The 25217-nt window shown below is 37.2% G+C and overlaps 1 protein-coding gene across 12 annotated transcripts in view; it reads right to left on the bottom strand.

Annotated features, from left to right (window-relative positions):
* SHANK2 (SH3 and multiple ankyrin repeat domains 2) overlaps positions 1 to 25217 on the bottom strand; it is a 395084-nt gene that overhangs the window by 51886 nt on the left and 317981 nt on the right. For all 12 annotated transcript variants that reach the window (XM_088145802.1, XM_088145800.1, XM_088145797.1 and 9 more), the window contains one exon: positions 277 to 412. In XM_088145802.1, the coding sequence (XP_088001928.1) occupies positions 277 to 412 (136 nt within the window). The remainder of the gene's footprint in view (positions 1 to 276; positions 413 to 25217) is intronic.

The following is a 25217-nucleotide window of genomic DNA, read 5'->3' as shown; positions in this document are numbered from 1 at the left end:
GACTAATCAAGTGGGAACAAATTATAAAATTAGACCCCTCCACCCAGTTATTGCACACACACACACACAGACACTTCAGGAGCACTGGATAACATCAGAAGTCCCAGTGCTCATGTCACTGGGAATCTATTTTAAAAGAACCCTTGCATTCTTGAATTTGGACATTTATCTTTTCCTTTAATTAAAGATATCCTGAATATCAGAAAATGGAATGGCATACCAGTTTCTTTTTATGAAGAAGCATCTGAGACAGTTAAAATAACGAAAAGACAGTACCTTTCTTTCTGGCTGTGTCATCCGGATCTAGATTTCTGGTTACTGTGACAACTTTAAGAACTAAGTGATTGCCTCCTTGTCGGATCATGTTCACCACCTGCCTATGGCCAACCTTGACTACATTTTCATTATTAACCTGCAGAGAAAAAAAAAAAACAGGATGAAATTAAACAGAATAATTCATATTAAATTCATAAGGAAAAGTACTATTTTGATTTTTGTGAATTCTGATACAAATTAATCCCATCCTGGACTAACGTGAGAATCAAAACTTAAATTATGTGACCTGCCAAATTATCCTATGCAATTATCATCTCAAAATTATTCTGAGAAGAAGTATATGTTAAAACACATCTGTGGGGAAATACACTGAATTGGAGAAATATTGGACAGGGGAAAAGCACACACACACACACATTTCTAATCTAAAGCAACTTTTCTTTTTTAAAAATTGTAGAGAATCCGTATTCTGCATTATTCTCTGTTAATTTACAGAAAGTAGGGCAGAATTAACAACGGATGGCTTTTCTTGTGAGAATTCATTGGTATCAAAAATACTGATATAGAAAAAGCAGATTATTCTCAACCAGCTCACAGTATTGCCAGCTATCTACACTGGCAAGTTTCAGTACTATGGTAAGAATAATATATATAAGATGGGCAGCTATATAAATTTGAATAATAAAATAAATTCTGCTGAAAAATTAGCTGTACATCTGTCTAGTAAAATGTGACGTTATTATTCTATGTTTATTCAAAACATATTCAAACGTATTCAAAGCCTACTGCATGTAAAAGAAATTCTGTGGTATTTAGACATTAATAATCTGCTGCAGCATTTCACATGTGTTCTTACACTCCAGAATGAAGATAATAATCATATGCAATAGAATAATTTTAACCATTCTGTAATTTTCTCAGTAGCAATGGGAAAATCTTATTTTCACTGCACGGCTACATTATCATCAAAAATTCCTAGTGAGGGGGGAGGGTTTCTCACTAGAATAGGATTCATCGAAGTATGTAAAGTTTTATTGAACTTCCCTAAATCTACAGGTTATTGGAAAGTAAATCATAAAAAGTTTCAAAATAATTTAGTTATTGAAATAATATATTCTGGTATGTGCTGTAAGAGTAAAGACTAGAATTTGATATAACAGCATCATATTTCCTTAACATGTATTCATGACACTTTGTAGATAATGAATTTCATTAGGCACATTATTCAGCATATAGAAGCACTGGTGGAAACTACTGCTATACATTTTACTGTCATCCTTCTACCCAATTTTCTTGCACTTCAACTACAGAAATATATAACCTTATTATGCAAACATATTACCACTGCCCCCAAGAGAAAATAGTTTATTTTCTTCAAGCATAGGAAGCAAAGTATTTAATTACAAGCAGATTTCACTCATGAGCAAAAGTTGTTTAAAAAGCACAGACGTGAAAGGTTTGTTTGGCTGTGAGACTCAATCAATAGCAATAAAGAAATATGACCTAGATGGATAAGCTGACTATTTCATAACTCCTTGGAATTACATGAAGGTTATAGGTATGAATCTTCAAATAGATAAACTATTGTTAGTGATTCACATTTGTTTTCCATGTCATCTTTTTGAATAGATCGCTTAGGTCTGACATCTAAATAATAGTGGCTAAAGCCAGGACACAAAATACTCTATGTTTTTTAATTTTTTTCTTTTCTGACACATTAAAAAATGCCATTTCTTACAACCTTAGAAGGTGTCTATAAATTACTCCCAAATTTCTAAGAGACATAGCCAGCCTTGGGATCCCTTTGTGTTAAGTAATTCAGGTTTCCACATAAAGGGTCAGATAGAGAGACGGATATAAAGGCCCACAATATATGGAAAAGATGTTGGAAGCAGGATTGGAATTTGCTGGATACTGAACAAAAAGAACGGGCTGTACTTCAATGGCAGTGGCATCAGACAAGATCTCAAATGTAACACACCAATGTGTGAATTTTTGGATGGTTTATTAGCAGTGAGAAAGAAAGATGAGAGCTGATAGCTAAAGCTCTTTCAGGCAAGAAGAACATATGCTTCTCTTGGGTTTCTTCTTCAAGGGCAGTGGGTGGACAGAGCCACCATGGACTGGGGTAACAATAAAAATGTATATACTCAGATATTTGAAAAATAATGCAACACTGAGATGCTTATATGATAATGCTCGGTATTTTGAAGTCAAGATGCTTGCTGTTAAACAAGAATATAGATACAATGCCCATATTTAGAAATGTGAAATATGGATAAGTAAGTGAATATAAAAATTATAAAAAAGGCATATTGGGAGTCACAGTTCTCTGCATTTTAAATAGTGTAAAGAGTTCAAAAATAGCAAACTGATGTGGAATAAAGTTTTCCACAGAGCCGAAATGGCAGCAATCTAACTCTCCCTTGCCCCCCACAAATATATTCAGTACAGCAGGAATCTATTGCCTTTCTCATCAAAATATTCTGGGCACCTTCAGATGGTGAAATAACCATTATAATTAATATGTCCAAAATAAAACCAATAAACTAATATGTGTTGGGGGAATATGAGGGAATGTGGTGGTAAAAGGTACCTCACCCGTACACATGTAAACTGCATTCACTACCAAACCTATGAGATGCCCCCCCCCATACACACGAACTCCTTAAAGTGCCCTTGTAAGACATTTACGGCAAGCTGAAGTGACCCTGAGTGGCAACAGGGAGAAGACTCATTCAGGAACCTGTGGCTCAGTAAACCAAATTGTTTATATTCACTCACCATCTCTCAGATAGAGTATAGGTAGCATGCTGACTTAGTAAGAAGGGATAAATAATAATAAGGTCACGTGGATGGTTTATCTAAAATATTCCAACACCACGCTGTAATTTCCACTGGGTCTGCCTCTTTGTTTGTTTGTTTTGCCTTTGCCTTTCTTTGCCTCGCAATGTAATGGGCCAAAGGCATATAAGCAGGCCCTGGCTCTGCTTTTGCTGGTGGCTGCTCAGCAGAGTATCAAAGCTTTGCTGGGGGTCCAGTATATACTGTATTAGTGCTTGTATGCATGCAAATAAAATTATGTTGCATCTTCAAAGTGTTTCGGTTGTCCCAGTACCAGAAATAACATTTAAAATTAATAACAGCAGAAATAATTTAGCATTATTATTACATATTATTTATACATTATTATTGTTTGTTGCACAGTCATCCAGTTGTTTAGACTGGATTTGGCATTTTTATCCACCTATTGAGTCCTTCCCAAGGACCTGGGATAGGCAGATGTTGTTGTTATTATTATTTTCTTGCCTTTTTATATATACAGTGGAACCTCAGGTTACGAACGCTTCTGTTCACGAACTTTTCGGGTGATGATCAGCTCCGGCCGCAAAATTTTGCTTCGGTTCACGAACTCCGCCTTGGGTTACGAACAGGATCCACGGCCATTTTCCCTCCCGTGACCCGGTCCGCGGCCATTTTCCCGCCCGTGACACGTGGTCCACGGCCATTTTCTGCCCCTGACACGTGGTCCATGGTCATTTTTCCGCCCGACATGTGGTCCGCGGCCATTTTTCCGCCCGACACGTGGTCCGTGGTCATTTTCCGCCCCTGACACGTGATCCGCGGCCATTTTTCTGCCCCTGACACGTGATCCACGACCATTTTCCACTCCTGACACGTGGTCGTAGGGAGGGGGACTCTCCCTCCAAGCAATAGCCGCCTCCCTGTCCTCCACACCAGAACGGATTAACGGTAATTACATTGAACCTTATGGGAAAATTTGCTTCGGGTCGTGACCAATTCGGGTCGCGACCAAAGTCACGGAACAAATTAAGTTCGTAAACCGAGGTTCCACTGTATATAACTCAAGGTGGCAAACATACCTAATACTCCTGCCTATTTTCCCCACAACAACAACCCTGTGAGGTGGGATGGGATGACTAGCCCAAAGTCACCCAGCTGGCTTTCATGCTGAAGGGAGCCTAGAACTCACAGACTCCTGGTTTCTAGGCCAGCACCTTCACCACTACACCAAACTTTCCAATATGTTATTGTTATTGTTTTCCAGAGTCTCCAGAACATGTTGACTTAAGCTTTTGCTGGTCAAGGTCATTAATATCATCTATAAATTTCATCTGTGCAATGAGGAGGCTGGCTTGTGGAATGGGGGCCAATAATTGATCAATCACTAATCTTATTCAGTCTTATCACACCCAAAAAAGGTTCATCTCTTTCTACCCACAGTAGCACCCAGTTGTCCCTCAGGCAGTGTGGGCCTGACACTGAGCTATGATATATCAAATGTTCAAAATTACAGGAAACTATGGAGTAAGGAACTATGGAGTTAGTAAGTGCTAAATCAATATAGGACCATTTTATGTATATAGTATTAAACAAAATACTATAGTGTAAAATAAACAAAAATCAGTTGAACAACATTTTGGCATCTGTATGTCACATTACACACTAAATTATGATTAATTTAAGAATAATAGTATTTGCTATGCAAGGGACACTTCTGCATATTTTCAGGAACACTTTGATGGATTCATTTAATGGCCCTGAAAATACAATGTTGGTTTAAATAATGTGGGTTGTTACCTTCCTAATGGAAATTATTTTATATATTGATTTTGGTCTGGAAGAGTCATTGGTTTTTAAAGATATTTATGTTCTTTGATTTATATGTCAAATAGTAAGGAAATTAACAGAAGGCCAACAATAATGTTTTTATGATTGTGAAAAAAAGATATCACATTATTGGAAGGATACCTATTCTCTACCACTTATAGAGTGGTCTCTTTCTATATTTGAATACAGGTAGTCCTCACCTAACGACCATTTGTTCAGTGATCATTTGAAGTTATAATGGTGCTGAATGAATGATAGTTACAGCCAGTTCTTGAAGTTATGGTTGTTACAGCGTTCCCATGGTCATGTGATCAAACCTCTGACGCTTGGCAGCCCGAGGCCTCACAAAGGACCAGCAGTTGTCTCAGCTAGGTGTACCTCATCAGCAGCAGGAGGAAAAAGATGGCAAAGGTCAGCTACGGGTGGCAGTGATGGCAGGGTAGGCAGTAGAGTGCAGGGTGGCCAAAAGGGTAGAAATGGTGGGAGAGATAGGTGGGTGGGTGGATGGAGTTGAAGCAGAGGCGAGTGCAGCAGGGTAGAAGAAATGTGAGGTCCTCACCTAATGACCGCAACTGGGATTACCAGAACTGCCATTGCTAAGTGGTGCAGTCACATGATGTTTCTCCTAACAACCGCTTTGCTTAGTGACAGAAATTCTGGTCCCAGTTAGGGTTGTTAACCAAGGACTAACTGTAAGTGTTTTATTCAATCCTGACTGAAAAGAATGTTGAAATTTGGACTGCATACATTAGTTTATATTTTTAATTTCCTTCCCCCCTCAAGTAAACTGATGTAAATGTTAATAACAACATCTTAGCTGAAAATTTTTATGACATAGGGTGTTTTGTTAATTATGAATATTGATGTGGTTTTCAAGTGCTAAATCAATATAGGACCATTTTATGTATATAGTATTAATCTAATATTACTTTGAATTTTTTTTAACTTAAAAAAAAGTTTCCAGCCCTCAGACTGATACATGCATGCCAGTCCAACCATACCAAGATAGTTATACTGTCAACTAACAGGCATGACAGAAAATAAACTCTTCCAATTAAAAAACACACAATTTAACTTCATAACATAACACTGGTCTATCTCTGTATTATTCTTCATGTTTTCCCCTTTGGTTCTCTGGTATTACCTCAATTATTCTGATCTTTGAACAAGATATTTTTTAATTAACCTTGCAATCATCTTACCAAGTTAACAGTCTCTTGAATTCCTTTGTTGGCAGTACACTGTATACACTTTGTTCCTTTTGACAGTACATTCTATATTTGTATGCTTATTTATTCTAGGAATATACTTGTATTCTTAACAAGATCTGTCTATCCATCTATCCATCCCTCCCTGAAAGACCATTCTTTCTTCTTGAGGAAAACACTACAAAACCCAGTAATCCTTAAACTGCTGTTGCATTAATCTGCTTGATCAACAAAAAATAGAACCAAGGAGGTTAGGGATATGGGGTAAATTATTTCAATTACCATTACTATTCAAGCAGCTGCTCAAACAAAAAGATCTGACCCTTTTTCCCATGCCAAATTGACTTTATGGGGAAATCCAACTTTAAAAATTGGGAAAAAGATGGTGATATGGAAAAATTGGATGGAAGTGGGGATACTGACATTGAACCAACTGGTACATGATGAAAATGAATTTTTAATGTATGCTGTGTTAAGAGATAAATATCGTCTATCAGGTGTAACCCAATGGCAATATTTACAGCTACAATATATGTTAACAACACTGTTTGGACCAGCAGCATTTTTAGCTTCTGAGACACCTGAGATATTAGAACAACTTGTTAAATCCTTTAAAACTAAAAAATCTACTATTAGTTTGTATAGATATTTGTTATCAATAAAACAAGTTGATATGCAAATGCTAAGGGATGAGTGGAATAAAGAATTAGAGGTTTCTATATTGCCTAGACAATGGGAGAGTGTCTTAACTTCTATAGCAAGATGTCAATGGATCTTAAACTATGACTTATACAATAAAAAATAATATTTAGAATTTATTGGACTCCATTATGCCTGTATTTGTTGGAGATGTAATAAGAACAATGCCTCTTTAAAACATACATTCTTACAATGTCCTATACTTACTAAGTTTGGGAAGAAAGTAGTGGGCTATATAAATATGATGGTGTAAGAAAAGCTAAATTTTTCAGAGGATAATATTCTTTTGAACGATATACCTAGTACATGGAATTTGACAACCAGACAACATAAATGGATTTTCCGTGCCCTTACTATGGCCAAAAGATTGATATTGCAACACTGGAAAGATAACTGTATGGCCCCATTTGGTCAATGGATTGAAGACCTGATTGTGCTTGCCACTTATGAGCAGATTGCCTATAGACGTAGATGTTGTATGGACAAGTATAATGAAATATGGGACTCATTTATACAAAATACACTGGGGGGGGGGAACAGGATAGTTATATAATTCTATTAGAAATATATATGTACTTGAATAATATTTGTACTAGATAAGTATATATAGAATTGTAATTGTGTAATATGATGATATATTTATTTTGTTGTTATATTCACTTTTATGTTAAAGCACTTTTGTTTTTATTCCTTTTTTGTAATTAATAAAAAATTAATTAAAAAAAAGTAGCTGCTCAAACAAATACAGGTAGTCCTTGTTTAGTGACCACAATGGGGACCACCAGCTCTGTTGTTAACAGAAGCAGTCGTTAAGTGGGAGATCGTGTGATTGTGACTATGCTTTCTTTTTCCCCACTCCCCAGCCCTTTGAAATGCACACCCTGGCACTGGGATAGCAGGCTCAAAACTGACAAGACTAAACAGTTTCACACCTTCTGCTTTTGTTTGCCTCCTAAAGATTTTATTTCAGCTTCCTTTTTTCCCCACTCCCCCACCTTTGGAATGCTTACCCCAAGGCTGGGATAATTAGCAAGAAGGGAATTAATGTTTGTATTTACATTCACTGGAGAGGAAGGGATTATAAGAGAGTGAGCAGGCACACAATGGGGAATACACATCTACAGGAAGAATGCAGTGGCACCAGCAGCCCCAAGTGCACAATGCAAACAGCCCAGTGTATTCCTCATTGTGTGCCTGCTCACTCTCTTGTAATCCCTTCGTCTCCAATTTCTCCGCTCTGCAAGAAGGGAAAAAAAGAAAAACATCATATCAGGCAAAGGACAACGCATACTGATTGTAATGGTGATCATGTGACTGAGGGATGCTGCAAAGGTCATAACTGCGGGCATTGGTCATAAAGTTATTTTTTCAGTACTATCATAACTTCAAATGGTTGCTGAATGAGGCAGTCAGTAAGCAAGGTCTACCTGTAACTGCTATTGCTGTAGCTACTCTTGTGCATCTCCATATAGAGCAATTGTTTTGAGAGTGAAAAATCTGTTACATCACATGAAAAGGAATTGATGATACAGCTTTCTGCAATAAATTGTGAGATGCTTTGAAGGTAAAATTGTTCAAATTAGCAAGGCTTTGATTCTACACTGTAGTTCTATTAGAAAGGCATCTAGAGCACAGTCCTAGCCTGTTGTATTGGATGAGCTCCAATTGCAGGGGCCTACGGATATGGACAAGGATGTTGGATTAATTTCACCAACCACTGTTATGCTTGATCCCTGCCTATCTCAGACTGTTGTGGTCCACTTATTTCTCCTTGAAAGAGCAATAATCAAACCACTGGATAAAAGTGAAGACCCAAAATACATACCTCCAGAATGGGTTGAACATTACTCACTTGAACAGACAGAGCACTTATTGACAGTGTTTTCAACTTATCTGGATTGAATTTCAATGTATTGGCCTTTATACAGTCCTGTATGAAACTTGGACATTGATTCAGAACATAATTTGGTTTACGAGAAAAGGAAAGGTAAATCTAGATGTTATAACTACTGAACACCCATCCTTGGAAGAACTTCCCCAGAGATTTAATGCATATATTAAATAGTAAGAGGAATAGTAGTAAGCCCTGAAAAACACCATGATGCATTGCCAGAATGTAGAACTATATTTCCCAGCACTCCTCCAGAAATCACCAGTAAAATAAAGCAGTGTCTCCAACTCAGATTGTCAGTTGAGAAGAATACCATGGTGGTTATAAGCTATAGAGAGGCTCAAATTAATCAGTAAGCTATACAGAAATTTCCAAGCCATTTTGAAAGTAGTCCCAAGTCAAATGTATTGCAGAAATCCAACCAGGAGGTTAGCAGGACAGCTATATCCGCTTCTAGGAAAAATTACAGGTGGTGTATTAGTCTTGGCTGAAAAGGATAATGACATTTCTAGCCACCAAGACTACCTGTGATTCCAATGACAGAACCTAGAGTGACAGATAGACACTATTCTGTTTTTAGGAGTATCCATTAACTTTCAAAAGGAAACAATGTTAATAGGTTTCTATTGAAGACACTGGGCTAGAAACCAGGAGTTCTAATCTTGGCTTAGGCACAAAACCAACTGGGTGATTTTGGACCAGTCACTTTCTCTCAACCAAATGGCAGAAAAAAGGCAATAACAAAACATTTCTAAAAAAAAAAAGTTGCCAAAAAACCTGCATGGACTTGTCCATGTAGTGCCAGGAATCAAGGCTGACTTGAAGGGACAAAATTAAAAATATTTATTCCTGAAGAGGGGAAGATGTACTGCAAGCCTAAATAGAATAAGATGATCTGACCATTCCAAGAAAAGAAAGGGAAAATCGCCACCTTTGGACTGCTACCCTTCTAGTTATATTTACCTGGTCAACTGCATGCCAGGACAATTTCATAGTAGTCATTAAGAAGTCCTGACCAGTTTTAGTTAGCTGATTTATACTGATTTTTATAATGTGAACTCGGTATAGGTTTCCACAGTAATGGATTCCCTTCCCCACCTTCAACAAATGCACGTGTCAACTCTCTTCTTGTATCAGTCTTCTCTTCCAAGAACTGTATTCAACTTTGGACAAGTTTTGTAGCCTTGTTTAAGGTACAAGGTAGTTAAAGAATCATTAAATATTTCCTTAAATGAACAGATGAATTGTGCAACAAGGTGTTGAAAGAAACTGTCAATACTATTTCAGGGAAATGATCTAAAACTTGGAAAATGCTTGGAAAAGGGGGGAGATGCTAGAAAATCAGAGCCAAAAAAATGCTGTCTCCATTTTCAAAGAGGAGAAAAGAGGGGCTACAGGAAGCTAAACTAGTCAGCAAAATTTAAAACAGGTTATTAAACAAGCCTGGTCTGAGAAGCATCCAGCAAACAGTGCTAAGTATGGCTGATTAAAAGAGACTTTTCCATCCTTCTCAATTATTATTCTTAAAATATGAGTAAGAAAAAAGCCACAGCATGTCAATAATCCATTCTGATCTTGGAATACATGTTTAAAAAGTTCCTGCAGCAAGCCTTTTAGATAAATGCCTAGAATTATGTTGAAAAATGACAAAGTTGTTATAATTTTGCTTATTTTCCCATTTGGTTTTGTTTGCTTTAATATGCTTAAAAATAAAGTAGAAAACAGCCTTCAAACTATAGTTTGCAATACAGAAACACTGACAATCTAAATTCTTCTGTCCTATGAAAAGGATATATATAAACCCAATATTGTATATTGTTGTATGGATATAAAAATAACCTAGAATGCCATTTAAGCTGCCTGTGATTGCTTATATAACTATGATGTCTGCATGATAGCAAGGCAATTTTAAAAAGCATGGCAGAGACCATTATAAATGCATTTAACAATTGAAACTACTGTATGCCAGCTACTTAGACAAGATATTAATTGTTGTGGCAGAAAAATAATGGCAACAGATGGCTCCAACCCATTGCAGCTCAGGCAATGATATGCTTAGGCAACTAATGCAACAAGGAATCTGGGGAACCCTGTGAAGAATATTACAAAATACTGCAGTTAAACAGCCACAGGTTTTTATTTCCAACTGAGCAATTTATTAACAGTGATTTTTGGACACAGATCATATACAGACTCACATTCACCAAATGAAATACTTTCACTTTACTTACTTCTTCATAGAAAAGTAATGTAACACTAATATACACTAAAATATACAGGTGAAACTCGAAAAATTAGAATATCGTGCAAATGTTCATTTATGTCAGTAAGGCAACTTAAAAGGTGAAACCAAGATGTAAGATAGATGCATTACATGCAAAGCGAGATATGTCAAGCCTTACTTTGGTATAATTGTGATGATTATGGCGTACAGCTTATGAAAACCTCAAATTCACAATTTCAGAAAATTAGAATAGTGTGAAAAGGTTCAATATTCTAGGCTCAAAGTGTCCCACTCTAATCAGCTAATGAATCCATAACACCTGCAAAGGGTTCCTGAGCCTTTAAATGGTCTCTCAGGCTGGTTCAGTAGGAATCACAAGCATGGGAAAGACTGCTGACCTGACAGTTGTGCAGAAAACCATCACTGACACCCTCCATAAGGAGGGAAAGCCCCAAAAGGTAATTGCAAAAGAAGTTGGATGTTCCCAAAGTGCTGTATCAAAGCACATCAATAGAAGGTTATGTGGAAGGGAAAAGTGTGGTAGAAAAAGGTGCATAAGCAGCAGGGATGACCGCAGCCTGGAGAGGATTGTCAGGAAAAGGCCATTCAAAAGTGTTGGGGACTTTCACAAGGAGTGGACTGAGGCTGGAGTTAGTGCATCAAGAGCCACCACAAACAGACGCATCCTGGACATGGGCTTCAAATGTCGTATTCCTCTTGTCAAGACGCTCCTGAACAACAAACAACGTCAGAAGCGTCTTACCTGGGCTACAGAAAAAAAGAACTGGTCTGTTGCCCAGTGGTCCAAAGTCCTCTTTTCTGATGAGAGCAACTTTTGCATCTCATTTGGGAACCAAGGACCCAGAGTCTGGAGGAAGAATGGAGAGGCACACAATGCACGATGCTTGAAGTCCAGTGTGAAGTTTCCACAGTCTGTGTTGATTTGGGGAGCTATGTCATCTGCTGGTGTTGGTCCACTGTGCTTCATTAAGTCCAGGGTCAACGCAGCCGTCTACCAGGAGATTTTGGAGCACTTCATGCTTCCTTCCGCAGACGAGCTTTATGGGGATGCTGACTTCATTTTCCAGCAGGACTTGGCACCTGCCCACACTGCCAAAAGTACCAAAACCTGGTTCAATGACCATGGGATTACTCTGCTTGATTGGCCAGCAAACTCGCCTGACCTGAACCCCAGAATCTATGGGGCACTGCCAAGAGAAAGATGAGGGACATGAGACCGAACAATGCAGCGGAGCTGAAGGCTGCTATTGAAGCATCCTGGTCTTCCATAACACCTCAGCAGTGCCACAGGCTGATAGCATCCATGCCATGCCGCATTGCGGCAGTCATTGCTGCAAAAGGGGCCCAAACCAAGTACTGAGTACATATGCATGCTTATACTTTGCAGAGGTCCGATATTGTTCTATTTCCAATCCTTGTGTTATTGATGTCATGTAATATTCTAATTTTCTGAGATTGTGAATTTGGGGTTTTCATAAGCTGTACGCCATAATCATCACAATTATACCAAAGTAAGGCTTGACATATCTCACTCTGCATGTAATGCGTCTATCTCATATATTGGTTTCACCTTTTGAGTTGCCGTACTGACATAAATGAACATTTGCAAGATATTCTAATTTTTCGAGTTTCACCTGTACTATTATAACTAATTACACTAGCTTCACCAAATTTGGTTGCTTGACAGACATTCCACAATTTTTAAATTCTATATGAAATACATCTAAAGATTTTCTGATGAATAAACAGTTCCAAGTTAAAGGTATTTTTGCAGTACCATACATTTTGATTTTTCCAATAGTGAAGTGTTGGGTTGACCGGAGTAAAATGATAAAAGGTTCAAGAAAGAAAAAAAAAAGCAGTATCCATCTGAAAAATATGCACAGGTTGTTGTTATATAACAAGACCTACAAGATTAAGTAGTAAAGAGAAACAAATGCTTAATACAATTGCAAAACACCTAACAGGTTAAAAACAGTTGATTAAAGCCAAAGGATGAAAGCACAGAGAAACCTAACTAATATATCAATTATAAATTACTGCTTAAATTGGGCAGCATTTTTCAGATATAGTTGTTGCCTTAAAGTTCAAATTATGGCAATGGATATAAATTACAGCAACACTGTCTTCCTATAAAGCAATGACTGAACTCTCAAATGCTGAAAATCTCCAAAGTCAGTAGAACAACAGCACAGAAACAGTTGCCATTAATGTAAAAGTTCCTGAAGATTTCTGTACCAAATTGTTATTAGCAGTTAATATTTGGGCAAATTCCTTTACTTCCAATGAATAGATGAATGGAAACATTCAAATTAAGCAACCTTCAAATCTTATTCAACTATTGTAAAGAAATTTCCCAAAACAGATAGTCAAACAATTTGTGCCTTGGGGAGAGTACTCTAGGGGGTAATGTTTAAACCTGGAAGATCTTTCCAATCACAACCTACAAACGGCAACACCTAGAAAAGAACCTCAAATGATAACCTCAGTGAGTAGATGGAAAGGCAGGAAGAGAATTCTATAAATACATAGTATTCAGAGTGAGTTTGATCTTCTCCAGCCTGTTAGTTCAGCCACAAGTTTGCTAGATTCAGGTCCATCCTGGATGGTTAACGCTGCCCGAGAAGTGACCTGTGGTTGAACCCATGCGGAGGTGTCAGTTTCTATGTGGAAGGGGGCAGTTTCCTCAGCCTTGAAAGAGGCTGTGATGCACTCTCTTCTCAAGAAGACATCACTCAGTCCAACAGTCCTGGACAATTATTGTCCAATCCCCAATCTTTCTTTTTTAGGGAAGGTGGCGGAGAGGATGGTTGGGCTTCAGGTCCAGAGGACTCTGGAGGAAGCAGATTATTTGGACCCATTTTTACTTGGATTTCAGGACAGAGTTTAAGCAACAATGGCATTGGTTATGTTTATGACCTGTGACAGAGCCAAGATATGGGGGGTACATCCATTCTTGTGGTCCTTGATCTCTCAGTGTCTTTTGATACCCTTGGCCACAGTATCCTTTTGGATCATTTTATAGTGGTTCTCCTTTCTCTGTGGCTGGTTTTAATTGGTGTTGACAGGAGGGGAGAGATCACACCCACTTATCATCTACATGAAACCTCTGGGTGAGGCCATTCTGCTGGTTTAGGGTCAGGTATCATCAATATGAGGATAATATCCAGTTGTATATCTTGACCATGGTCGACCAAGCAATGCAGCTGAAGTCCTAACCATGTGCCTAGAAACTGTGCAGATTTAGATGGTGAAGAAAAGACTCAGGCTCAAGCTCAACAAGACCCAGTTGTCTGTTTGGGCCCACCAGATCTGGAGATATTCCATTGTTGACTCTCAGTGGTGTTTCACTTGTACATCTGAGGCTTGTGCACAATCTGGTGGTCCTCTTGGATTCTTAGCTCCTGCTAAAAGAGGAGGTGGAAGCTATGGGCAAGAGGGACTTTGCACAGGTGCATCTTGTGTGCCAACTGCACCCTTTTCAGGGCCAGAAGACCCTTCAGACAGTCACTCATGCCCTAAATACCTCACAATTGGATTACTCTGGAGGAAGCAAATTATTTGGACCCAGAATGTGTTATTCTACATGGGGCTGCCTTGAAGACTATCCAAAAGCTACAGCTGGTCCAGAATGCAGCAGCATGGCCAGTGATGGGGCACCAAGGCATGCGTGTGTGACCCTGTTGCTTTGTGAGCTGCACTGGTTGCAAGTTGGCTTCCAGGTGTGATTCAATGGGGTGGTTATCACCTTTAAAGCTCTTCATGGCATGAGGCTTAACTATCTGGTTCAGTTCAGCAGGGTGGACTGTCATCTTGTGGGACCTAAGAAGCACACCTACTCTGCTGTGATTCCTGCCCTCTGGAATGTGATTCCCACCCTTATGTCATTCAGAAAACTATTGAAGACCTGGTTGTTCTCCCAGGCCTTGGGGACAGGTTGATTGTGGAGCCTCCTTCTTTTGTTTTGTTTTATTTTGATCTAATTTGTTTTGTTCTTGTTTTCTTTGTATTTTGCTCTTCTGGTTGGCTTTATTTCTTTTAATATGTTGGCTTTCAATTGTAAGCTGCCAAAAGTCATTTAGGAGTCAGGCAGCCTATAAATTAAATAATAATGAATAAAACTGAGCTTGAAAATGGTCCAGGAACCAGTGAAATTGATACAGGACTCCACGTTTGAGTTAATAGACTAGTGATTATATTTTAGAACAATTGCATCTTCCATTATATTTTAGTTATTCATTTATTTTCTATTATTTGTATACTGCCATGATTATACCTATGTAGATGGTTCACAAATCCAAATCATAAAACAATAAAAACCATAAGATTACATCATAATACTCAGGAAAACAATACAAAATTAAAGCAGCACATTGGCAATTAGATGAAAGGCAAAGTATAGACATTAATTTCAAAGGGTTTGTTAGAACATTCATGTTTTGATAGCTTTTCAGAAGATAACTAAAGTAGGGACCAATCAGGTCTTAGGAGTAGAGAAGCTTGCTCTAAAGGGCTGGATGACAATAGAGAAGCACTGCTTCTGGGACCCTGCCCCTATCGCCTCCCAGACTGAGGGTACTGAAAGCATATCCTCATGACCAGCAAACTGGCCAGTCAGAATTGACCAGGCGAAGACAGTCCCACAGAAATCCTGGGCTCACACCCTATAGGACTGTATAGCTTAAAATAAACACCTTGAACTGTAATCAGAAATCTACTGGAAGCTAACACAGTGCCCCAATATAGGTGTTATACTGCAGAACTGGCTTACATATATCAGTGTACAGGCTGCTACATTCTGCACCAATTGTAGTTTCTGGGTTGTCTTAAAGGATAGCCACAATTACAGTGCACTGCGGTAATCCAATTTCAAGATAAAATAGGCATGGGTAACTGTTTCCAGAGCCTCCCAGTCCAAAAAGGGCTATTACTGGCAAGCTGCAAAAATACAATCATATCCAATATCTCACCATTGTATCATTGGGAAACTTCCCAAATGTATATCTGAAATCAAGTACCTCCATCTTAATCAGTCTACCATGCCTGCAAAGGTCAACTGTGATTAGCCTCTGGCTGATCAAAACCAGGACAAAGAACTAATAAACAAAACCTCCATCTTCACATCATGTTTCAGTTGCTCCAAGGTGAAAATCAGAACCAGCAGGTGTTGTCTTATATGGGCCTAATATCAATTGACACAAGTTCACGGCTGTCATGGAGGCCACATTCCCCTGAGAGATCTGTTTGCTCTTTCAAAACCAAATCATGGAGCAAGGCAGTCTTATTACAAACAGATCTTGCATGAAACAACAGCCTGAGGCCAAGGCATGCAGTGAAGAAGTGCCTATGGCCCTGGGAAAAGACTATTAGAGTAGAAGAGGGAGCTGGCACCAAATTGCTCATTCCCATCCATCTTCTCCTGTAACCATCACCTAAATGCCAATGGCTGTACCTCTCCCTGCCAGACACTGTCACGTTCTGTTCCTGTTTTCATATGCCCCTAAATTGTCAGGTCCTACCTCATTCCTAACCCTACATGGCAAATTTCAAGCTTTAGTGTGGCAAAACTCCTATTAACTTACTTTCTATTTCGAGGTTTAGGATACCAGCTTTTTTTTGTGAAGGATGAACAGTTTATATTTGTTCACTGGTTTGATAACTGTAAGCCTTTTATCAGTATGAAAAGTAATTCTACCTTTTTGCCTTCTCTTCCAACTCCTAGAGTTGGATACTTTGCCAGTATCTACCTTTTTGCCTTCTCTTCCAACTCTACTCCTTTCTCTCCCAACAACAGTAGCAATGTAGGAGGTCACTAAGTTCCACAATTCCCATATCTCACTAGCCCAAATTATATTCTCTCCATTACTTCTGTCAACTTTCTCCCCAGTGTCATACACAAAATCATTCATTTGAATCCTCAGTCTCTGATACTCTTAGATGTTTTTGAAGTTTCTTGATCTATGTCACCTGCCACCACTTAGTTATTGTCTTCTCACTCCATTCCTCTAAACATTCTATTTAGCTGCCCAACATTTTAATCTTTTTACTTGTATGACACAAAATACTATTTCAGTAATGGTCCCAGTTTTAAAAATAGATCTGTTATGCTGCAATATTCATGATGGAATCTTTCCCTTTTAACTACAAGAACAATTCTTAACTCCACATACAATCTGTATTCTATTACTGGCATTCAGTGGTATATTCTGCTCAAATCTATGACAGCAATCTGATTCCAAAAAGCAAATTAAAAACACAACAAAAGATAACCCTCAAGGGGCTCAGCATGTATAAATGACAAGTCAGAAAATCCTACCTGGTCAAATATGGATTATATCGTTTCATGTGTCAGTCCTGGTTACAGCTAGTAATGGCACAATAATATTTTTCAAATCATGGCCTATTTGTGATAAACTAATCAACAAGCTAATCAACAAAGAGACCCAAGCTCAGAGAACACCAAGGACTCCACTACTGTATTACATGTTTTCAGTTGTACTTGTACTGTTCAACATTATAAAATTCATTCATCGCACATATATTCTCAAGGCAGTATACAAAGTGGTTTTGGTTTGTTTCCACAAAATTACCCCTGCCTTTATTTATTTTATATCTAAAAAGAAAGAAAAAAGGAAAAAAGGAAAGGAAAGGAAAGAAAAAAGGAGAAAAGAGAGAAAAAATAGATGTATGCAAAAACTCTATGGTCAAGAGAGAACTTGAACCTGGATTTCTCTTGTCCAAAATTCTACTCGGGCTCTACACTAAAACAATCACATTCCATAGTTGCCTACATTCACATACTTAATTACTATACACAGGAATACTGAAACCTCATTTTAACAGACTAATTGGGGGAAGGGTGTGTTCATTATTAACAACTATCCATTAAAAATAAAAGTGCATCTTCATGAAAATATGTCATTCGCAACATTTTATGTCATTCATGTGATGACTGCATTATGCAAATTATATAAATTGATGCAAATGGTGTCATTATGCAAACATACAAAGTCAACTGTGCCCTACTTAAGTTATTCTGCCTTTCATCTTCCCAAACTATCCCTAGACATATCAGTGTATGACTGTATGCTGATGATGCAGTAATTTTGTCCTTAACCTCTACTACTTCAGAAGAGCTCTGGGATCACTCATCAGTTACTGTAGTGAGGAGCTCTTAACAATAAACTCTGCCAAAACCAAAATCTTTACTTTCTCCAAACCCCCAAAACAGTGAATCAGGAAGTTAGGTGGACATACCACTGAGCAGCAATAATTAGGGTTGGTTTTTCAAGCTTCTGGAAGCTGAAATGCTCACTTAGACTATGTATCCCAAAATGCACAGAGATCAGTCTCAGCCATCAAGCTTATTATATCACCTGAGGAGCACAGTTTATACCTGCTGCAATTAAGTTGTTTGCAGCTAAAGCCTGAGCACAACTGCTATATGGGGATCAACTAGGACCACATAACAACATGGCTACTCTGGTGAGAGTCCAAACTAAATTTTTTAAAGCATCTTCCAGGTCACCTGCTGTCAGCCCTTTGAGGTACTCCATACAGGAAATCAAGACCATGAGTACTAATACTACCCTTTACTGTAAGGTTAGAGTAACAGAAAGTCTGGAAGTACTTCTCCCCTCCCTTGCCTTTACTTTCCAGAGAACTAGAGGGTCCCTTCTGAGATGCTTTCCATGTCCCCATCCCTCCTTTGGACTCAGATTTCTCTTAGACCACTGTCTAGACTGCTGCTCTTCCTCCAGTCTCCCAAGATTATTCTCACAGCCCATTACACTTGCTGTGTCCTGAATGCTTCGGCAGGAAGAAGAAATCAGTAAACCTGAATCCAGTCTTTGGATAAATATTTTTACTTACTAGCTGAAACTACTCCATACCCTTGTTGGACTGTGCACCTAATACTGGCAGATAATTTCAAATCCTCCTGGGAAAAAACAATCCAAAGGAAATTGGGTTACTGCAGCTTTTCCAGTGATGCTATTTTACCATTAGGGCCAGATCAAGCTAAATTAGCCTTAAGACAGGGGATTTTAGACACAGAAGACAACACAGAAACATTATAATGTATAAATAATTGAATTTTAACTCACAAGCCAGTTTTGTACTTATACCAAATTTCAATCACTAAATGTAGGAGAGCTTCAACATTAGCTTCTTTTAATGCCCTCCCCATAGTTGTTTTGGAAGGGAAATATAAGAAAATTCCCTCTGAAACACAGTATTGTCCCTGCACCATGGGTATGATAGAAAACATGGTCTATGTTCTTCTTTATTATCACTTTTTTAGGAACCTTTGCACCAGCTGCTTACCTCTCTCCTATTTACAGTAAATTTTCTAGGACATTCTGATAACTTCTGGTAGACAATCAAGATAACTATCTCTTCAAAAGTATCAAAATTCTGTTAGATTCTGTGTAAACTCCACCCACAAATGGCTAATAACACCTATTGATACAGATGCTAATTTTACTTTTTTACAAATATGTTATTTTATACAGTATATTAGTGATAGCATTTTAAACCCTCCTTATTCTTTAATATGAAAGATTTATATAACCTGAAGAGAACCCCTAGTTATTCTCATAGCAAATAGGTTAAACTACTGGCATAATGAGATGGTTTTAATTTTAGTATTGAACATAAATTTTGCTGGTCAGTGACCAAAATAAGACTACCGTTACAACAAAACCAAATTGTATCAAGGTTCAATACCCTGAGGTTTCACTGTACTTGGATGCTGCTTACATACTGTGCATCACAAGATTATTTCAGTTGATTATATTGAGTTGATTATATTGAATTGCAGTTTACTGAATTAAACTTTTCATGCATGTTACAGCTAGGCTCACTCACAGGCAAAAGACTATTCTTACTCCAGATTTTATTTGTAAACCATTTGAAAGTAAAATGTTATCCTAAATGAAATGTCATGAACTATAAAACATGATGAATTGTGATGACATCTAGTGTTGCCTAGCTTGCTTGTAATGTTACAAGCAAAAATCAGACATGAAGCAGTCTACAAAATGTTCATTTTATGGTTGATTTCTTTGGGTGTATGAATCTATTGCCTCACTTAATAGTGCCAAAAAGATATTGCTGTTTGCCCTTGGAAAAGTTTGTTCCATAGCAATGTATTCAAATTCTGCATTCAGTAAAGCTAATGCATTAAGAAAATCTTCTTGTATCTCTAAAAAACTCTCCCTGCAATAAATTCCTCCTTGCAAATATTCAGTCAGACTGCAAGTTGCTGAACTTCTGTCACACAAAAGACAACCGAATTTTATACAATCCAATGTAATAGTAATATGAATTGTCAACTTACTTAGAATTTAGAAAGTTACTGAGAAATCAGGTACACATCCTGATTTCTAAGGCTATTGATCCCTATATGGATCAATAAAATAAAACAAAACAAAATACAGGACCCTAAATAGTGAGGAATGGAGGGGAAAAATAGCTTGTCAGTGCTTTAGAAAAGGGAACAATTCAGACCATGATCTTTCCTCATTTTCATACTTGAGTCACTCTGTTCCCACTTGGGCAGCTCACCTGATTTCTGTGCTACTCAGGAAGAAAATACTTATTTTTCTCACCCAGCATGAAAGCCAAATGATCTGCTTGAACAGGAACAGAACTCTCTGTTTTGCTCTGGCACCTCAGATGAGTGTGAGAGTGGATGAGTAGCTAAAGTTCTTACAGACAGCATCACAGCTCAGTGGCTTCTTTATCTGATACAACTAACATTAAATGAAGAAAAAATAAACACACTTTCTGAATCAACAATTGGATCTGTTCTGTTTACGTATATATAATAATTAAAAGCATATTCCAACATATTAGCAGGCTTTTGCTAGTGTGATAGGATTTTCTCCTCATCTGTCCTCCCGTCAGCCTTTGATTGCTTTCTAAATTGACTCTGGACAGTTCAAAAGCACTTAATAGCATGTTTTTGCTGGAAGGTTGAAGAGTACTCCAAAGCAGTTTCCATTAGCAGAAATATTTTCTCCTAACAAAAGCATTCAGTTGGATACTGTATATAAAACCATCATACACAGTTCATTTTATTACAAATATTGCAAGTGATTAAATAATCGATAGAAAAAAATGAACATCAGGATGTGTATAGAGTAAAAATATGATCCATCCAGATTACATTTCTATGTAGTAAATTCTGTGAAATATGTCCACACGACATCTCAAACAAAATATTCCTATATGTTTGTTATGAATCAGTTATCTAACAAGTTACATTTATCTTTTCCAGCAACATATTACGTATACAATAAACTTTCATTTTAAAAAACTTTCTTACTCAAAATGTTTTCAATATTTTTGGCAAGAGAATGCATTAATCTTATAGATTAAAAAGATACATTGCCTTTCTGGATGCTATTTTTATAAACTTAAAACCTAAAGTTACAGTCAAAATTTAATATAAAATATATTTTAGACTGTCCTAAAATAATTATTGAGAGCCAGTGTGGTGTAGTGGTTAAGGCATCTGGCTGGAACCCAGGAGACCGTAAGTTCTAGTCCTGCCTTAGGCCCAAAGCCAGCTGGGTGACCTTGGGCCAGTCATTCTCTCTCACCTCTAGGAAGGAGGCAATGGCAACCCACTTCTGTAAAACGTAGTCAAGAAAAATGCAGGGCCTAGTCCAGGCAGTCACCAGAGTCAATATTGACTTGAAGGCACCAAATACATAAATAAATAAAAAAAAATTATGGTATACTTTTATAAAACATTTAGAACATTTATATTTTATATAACATTTAGGATGTTAAAATATAGTGAATTAATGGAACTTACTTTCAAGTTAAAAAAAAAACAGAAATAATCTCCCTTATACAGTATGTAACCAATAACAGTGGTTTACATCTCATTCAAATTTGATCAAGCCATTAATATTTTATTTTCTGTCAAGTTAGTTTAGAATGTTTAAATTAATAAAGCAGGAGTCCAACTCAAGACAACTCAAGACAAACATAGTATTTTTATATTTTTTATGCTAATGACAGGCAGCTGTGATCCAATTATTTTCATCTGTTTCTCATTTCTGTCATACTAATTAGAATTATTTCTAATTTATCTGGGCAGAAAGAATAAGAATATTATTTAAGATTTAGTCATTCAAGTCAGGAGAAAGGAGAATTTAATGTAATTGCAATAAAGTGCCAAAGAAAAATAATGGTTATTCATCAGTGTTTTATTTAAGAAAAGCAACTATAACCTATGAAAGTCATGTAAGGTAGGGAAAATTTTAAAAAAATAGTATCCAAGATTTACATTAAATTTATTTCTTGGGGAAATGTTAAAGTCTTGTTAATTGTAACTTAATGGGACGTTATCAACAGAAGCTAAATTTGTTTTTATTTTCAACCCAGAATTCTTGATGTCACATTATTCCAGACTCTAAGTTAGCATTATGTACTTAGCCTCAGTTAAACAACAGCATGATTTTCCTCGTGATTATTGATAGAACAAATATTTGGTCTGACAGGTCACCCCAATAGCTTTTAAATATGAATTTTTATCCATGCTCCTTCTGTAACACGTTCAACAGATTTTCCAGTTTATGTTCTGTTCATACATCTCAAATTAAAAGCAGCTGGCCACTGAAGCAAGTTTTAATTTTCCCCCTGTCTTTCATTCTATTATTCTCAAGTGAATAGGAACACTTACTGAAAACACAAAGAGAAGTAGTATTTACTTAAATTAAATTTACATTTTGTATGTCAGGAGGGCAAGTTGGATCCTTAATAACATGCAGACATAATAGTGGGAGTAATAGAGGGAAAATATTATTTGGACCCTTCACCTACCCAAAAATCAACCTATGACACTGTTTGTAAAAACTGATTATTAAGAGAAGCACTAATAGTTATTTTCCTAATGAATTTAGGACTGTGTAAAATACTGCCCCCTCCCCATTTCATAGTTCCAATCCCTACAAAAAGGAAACAATTGATTATTTATGAGAGGTGGGCAATTTCAGGGCAAAGCTTTTCAAAGCTCTACCAATATACTGGCTATTGTTGCAAATTCAAAGAGGCAGGGGAAGAAATGACTGTTGCCAGTAGAATGAAGCACTTCAGCGGAGAACTCATTTGTTCAATTTCTTATTTCTTAAGACTTTCAGAAATTCGGCCTAACACTAGTTCCTTTTTTTAATAATAATTTTAATTAAAGATTACAATTAGAAAACATAAAAACTTATACAAACTACAAAAAATACGAGTAAAAAGAAAAAAGGAAAAGAAAAAAAGGAAAAAAGATTATAAAAGAAAAGAAAGTATATAAAGAGTAATTTCCCCCTCATCACTATAAACAATTTAGTAACCTATCACCATCTCTTAAAATACAGCAAATACTCTCTTCATCCCATATCTCATCTCTTAACTATAAATAAAATCCAAAAGCTCATCATTTATTCCTTATCAGAAAAAGTCTATTAAGAGTTATCAGAAATAACTACATATCTATTTTAACCTTGATCAAATAAACCAATTCTACATTTCTTCCCTATACTTTTAATAATCTTGGTTTTTAATCCCTTCAAATAATACCCTAGAACTTGATTTCTTTTCATTATTTTTTTGGTCACATCTCAGAAAATCCTTCAAGACTTTAACAGATCTGTTTTGTACATACAGAAAGAAAACATTATCCAAATCACTCTTCAGGTTTAATACCTGCATGTCCCCTTTAAATATTAAGGCATCAACTGGTTTCATTTGTATGTCCAGCATATCTTCTTATTTCATATTGTTCTTGTAACTTGTCATATTTAAATCCACATTCAAATCAATTTCAGTCTTATCTGGTATAGCTTGTTCTTCTGTGACATCATTTACACAGCATCTATCTATAGTATCAGACATTTTTAAAATTAATTTCTGAGTCCGTTGCTCAAAAATATATTTCAAAATATCAGCTCTTAAAGTAGTTCACTCCATTCTTTGTTAATAAGTAAACTTTAATTATTCTTCTCCTTTAATTGTAATCTTTAGTTTCTTCTAATTTCCTCTTGTGTCCAACCTTCAAAGTCCCATCCTATCATTTTTTTTCCCCCCAAAAAACCCAAACAACCACAATCTCCCACAGGAAGGATTTTTATAATTAATGTTAAATTTTTATTCCAAATCCATCTGGACTCTTAGTCCATTTTTAATTTTCCCAAATCAACACTCTAAACCTCCTTTTGCTGTTTATTTAAAAAAAAATCCCCACGTCCTTAAAATCATATTTAAAACTTCTTTCTTTAAGGAGAAGGAGATTCACCCATTGAATACAATAAAAATTTGCTGTTCTGAAGGGTCTTAATATTTCCAAAGCAGTAAAAAATAATTCCAAAGGTGATTAAGAAATGAGGCTTAGTTGAGCTTTTTGTCCATGAAAGGCTCCATTACGACTGTGAGTTTAGATGGTATCCCTCAACTCCCAGCAGCTCAACTCATAAGCTGACCGCAAAACTTCAGTTCCTATGGTCTACTCACAAGGAGTGGCTGTCTGGAGTGTGTGTGAGCCATCTCACAATCTCTCCTTTTTCTGGAGAGATTTCACCAGCCACAATCCAGCATCCATCTGCCAATCTCCACCATAAATGCCATCCTGCTTTGGCAGGGACATCTAGCTCGCCACGATGCTCACCAGAAGTCAGCCTAACACTAGTTCCAAATATACCCAAGTTCTGAATAGACTTGTTAATATACTTCCTATATCTCCAGGATCCTCTTATTACTCAGGTTCATGTCAATATGATTGTATCTGGCTACAGTGACTCTCAGCCCTATCACCAAATGGTGACTTCTGCAATGCAGTCTCCATGTTGCTGCCTTTGGAGGCCATTTGGAAACTGCAGTTGCTCCAGAATGCAGCAGCCCTATTTACTGGTCCTAATCACTGACATCATCTATCTTGGAGGTCCTGCATTGGTTACCGATCAGGTTCTGGGTGCAATTCAAAGTACTACTTTTGACTTCTATAGCCCTATGTAGCTTGGCAACCAAGGCATGTTAAGGACTGCATACTCCAACCAGATCCAACCCATCCAGGGAGGCTGTCCCAAGAGAAGCTGCTTGTAGTATCTCAATTTTGTGAGGTGAGGGATATGGACCAGAAAGCATTGTTTTTTCCATCATAGCACCAATGCTCTGGAATAGCCTCCTTCTAGAAGTCAGGATAGGATGCCTCACTAGAAGTTCCTGAAGACCAAACTTTTCCAGAAGGCCTTTAGGAAATTCTAGCATT

This window comes from Python bivittatus, unplaced genomic scaffold, assembly GCF_059951505.1.
Source record: "Python bivittatus isolate LINGU-HERP-01145 unplaced genomic scaffold, Pbiv_v1 ctg000480_np1212, whole genome shotgun sequence".
Taxonomy (NCBI): domain Eukaryota; kingdom Metazoa; phylum Chordata; class Lepidosauria; order Squamata; family Pythonidae; genus Python; species Python bivittatus.
The sequence above is the reverse complement of the archived record's forward strand: the minus strand, read 5'-3'. Positions and strand labels throughout refer to the sequence as shown.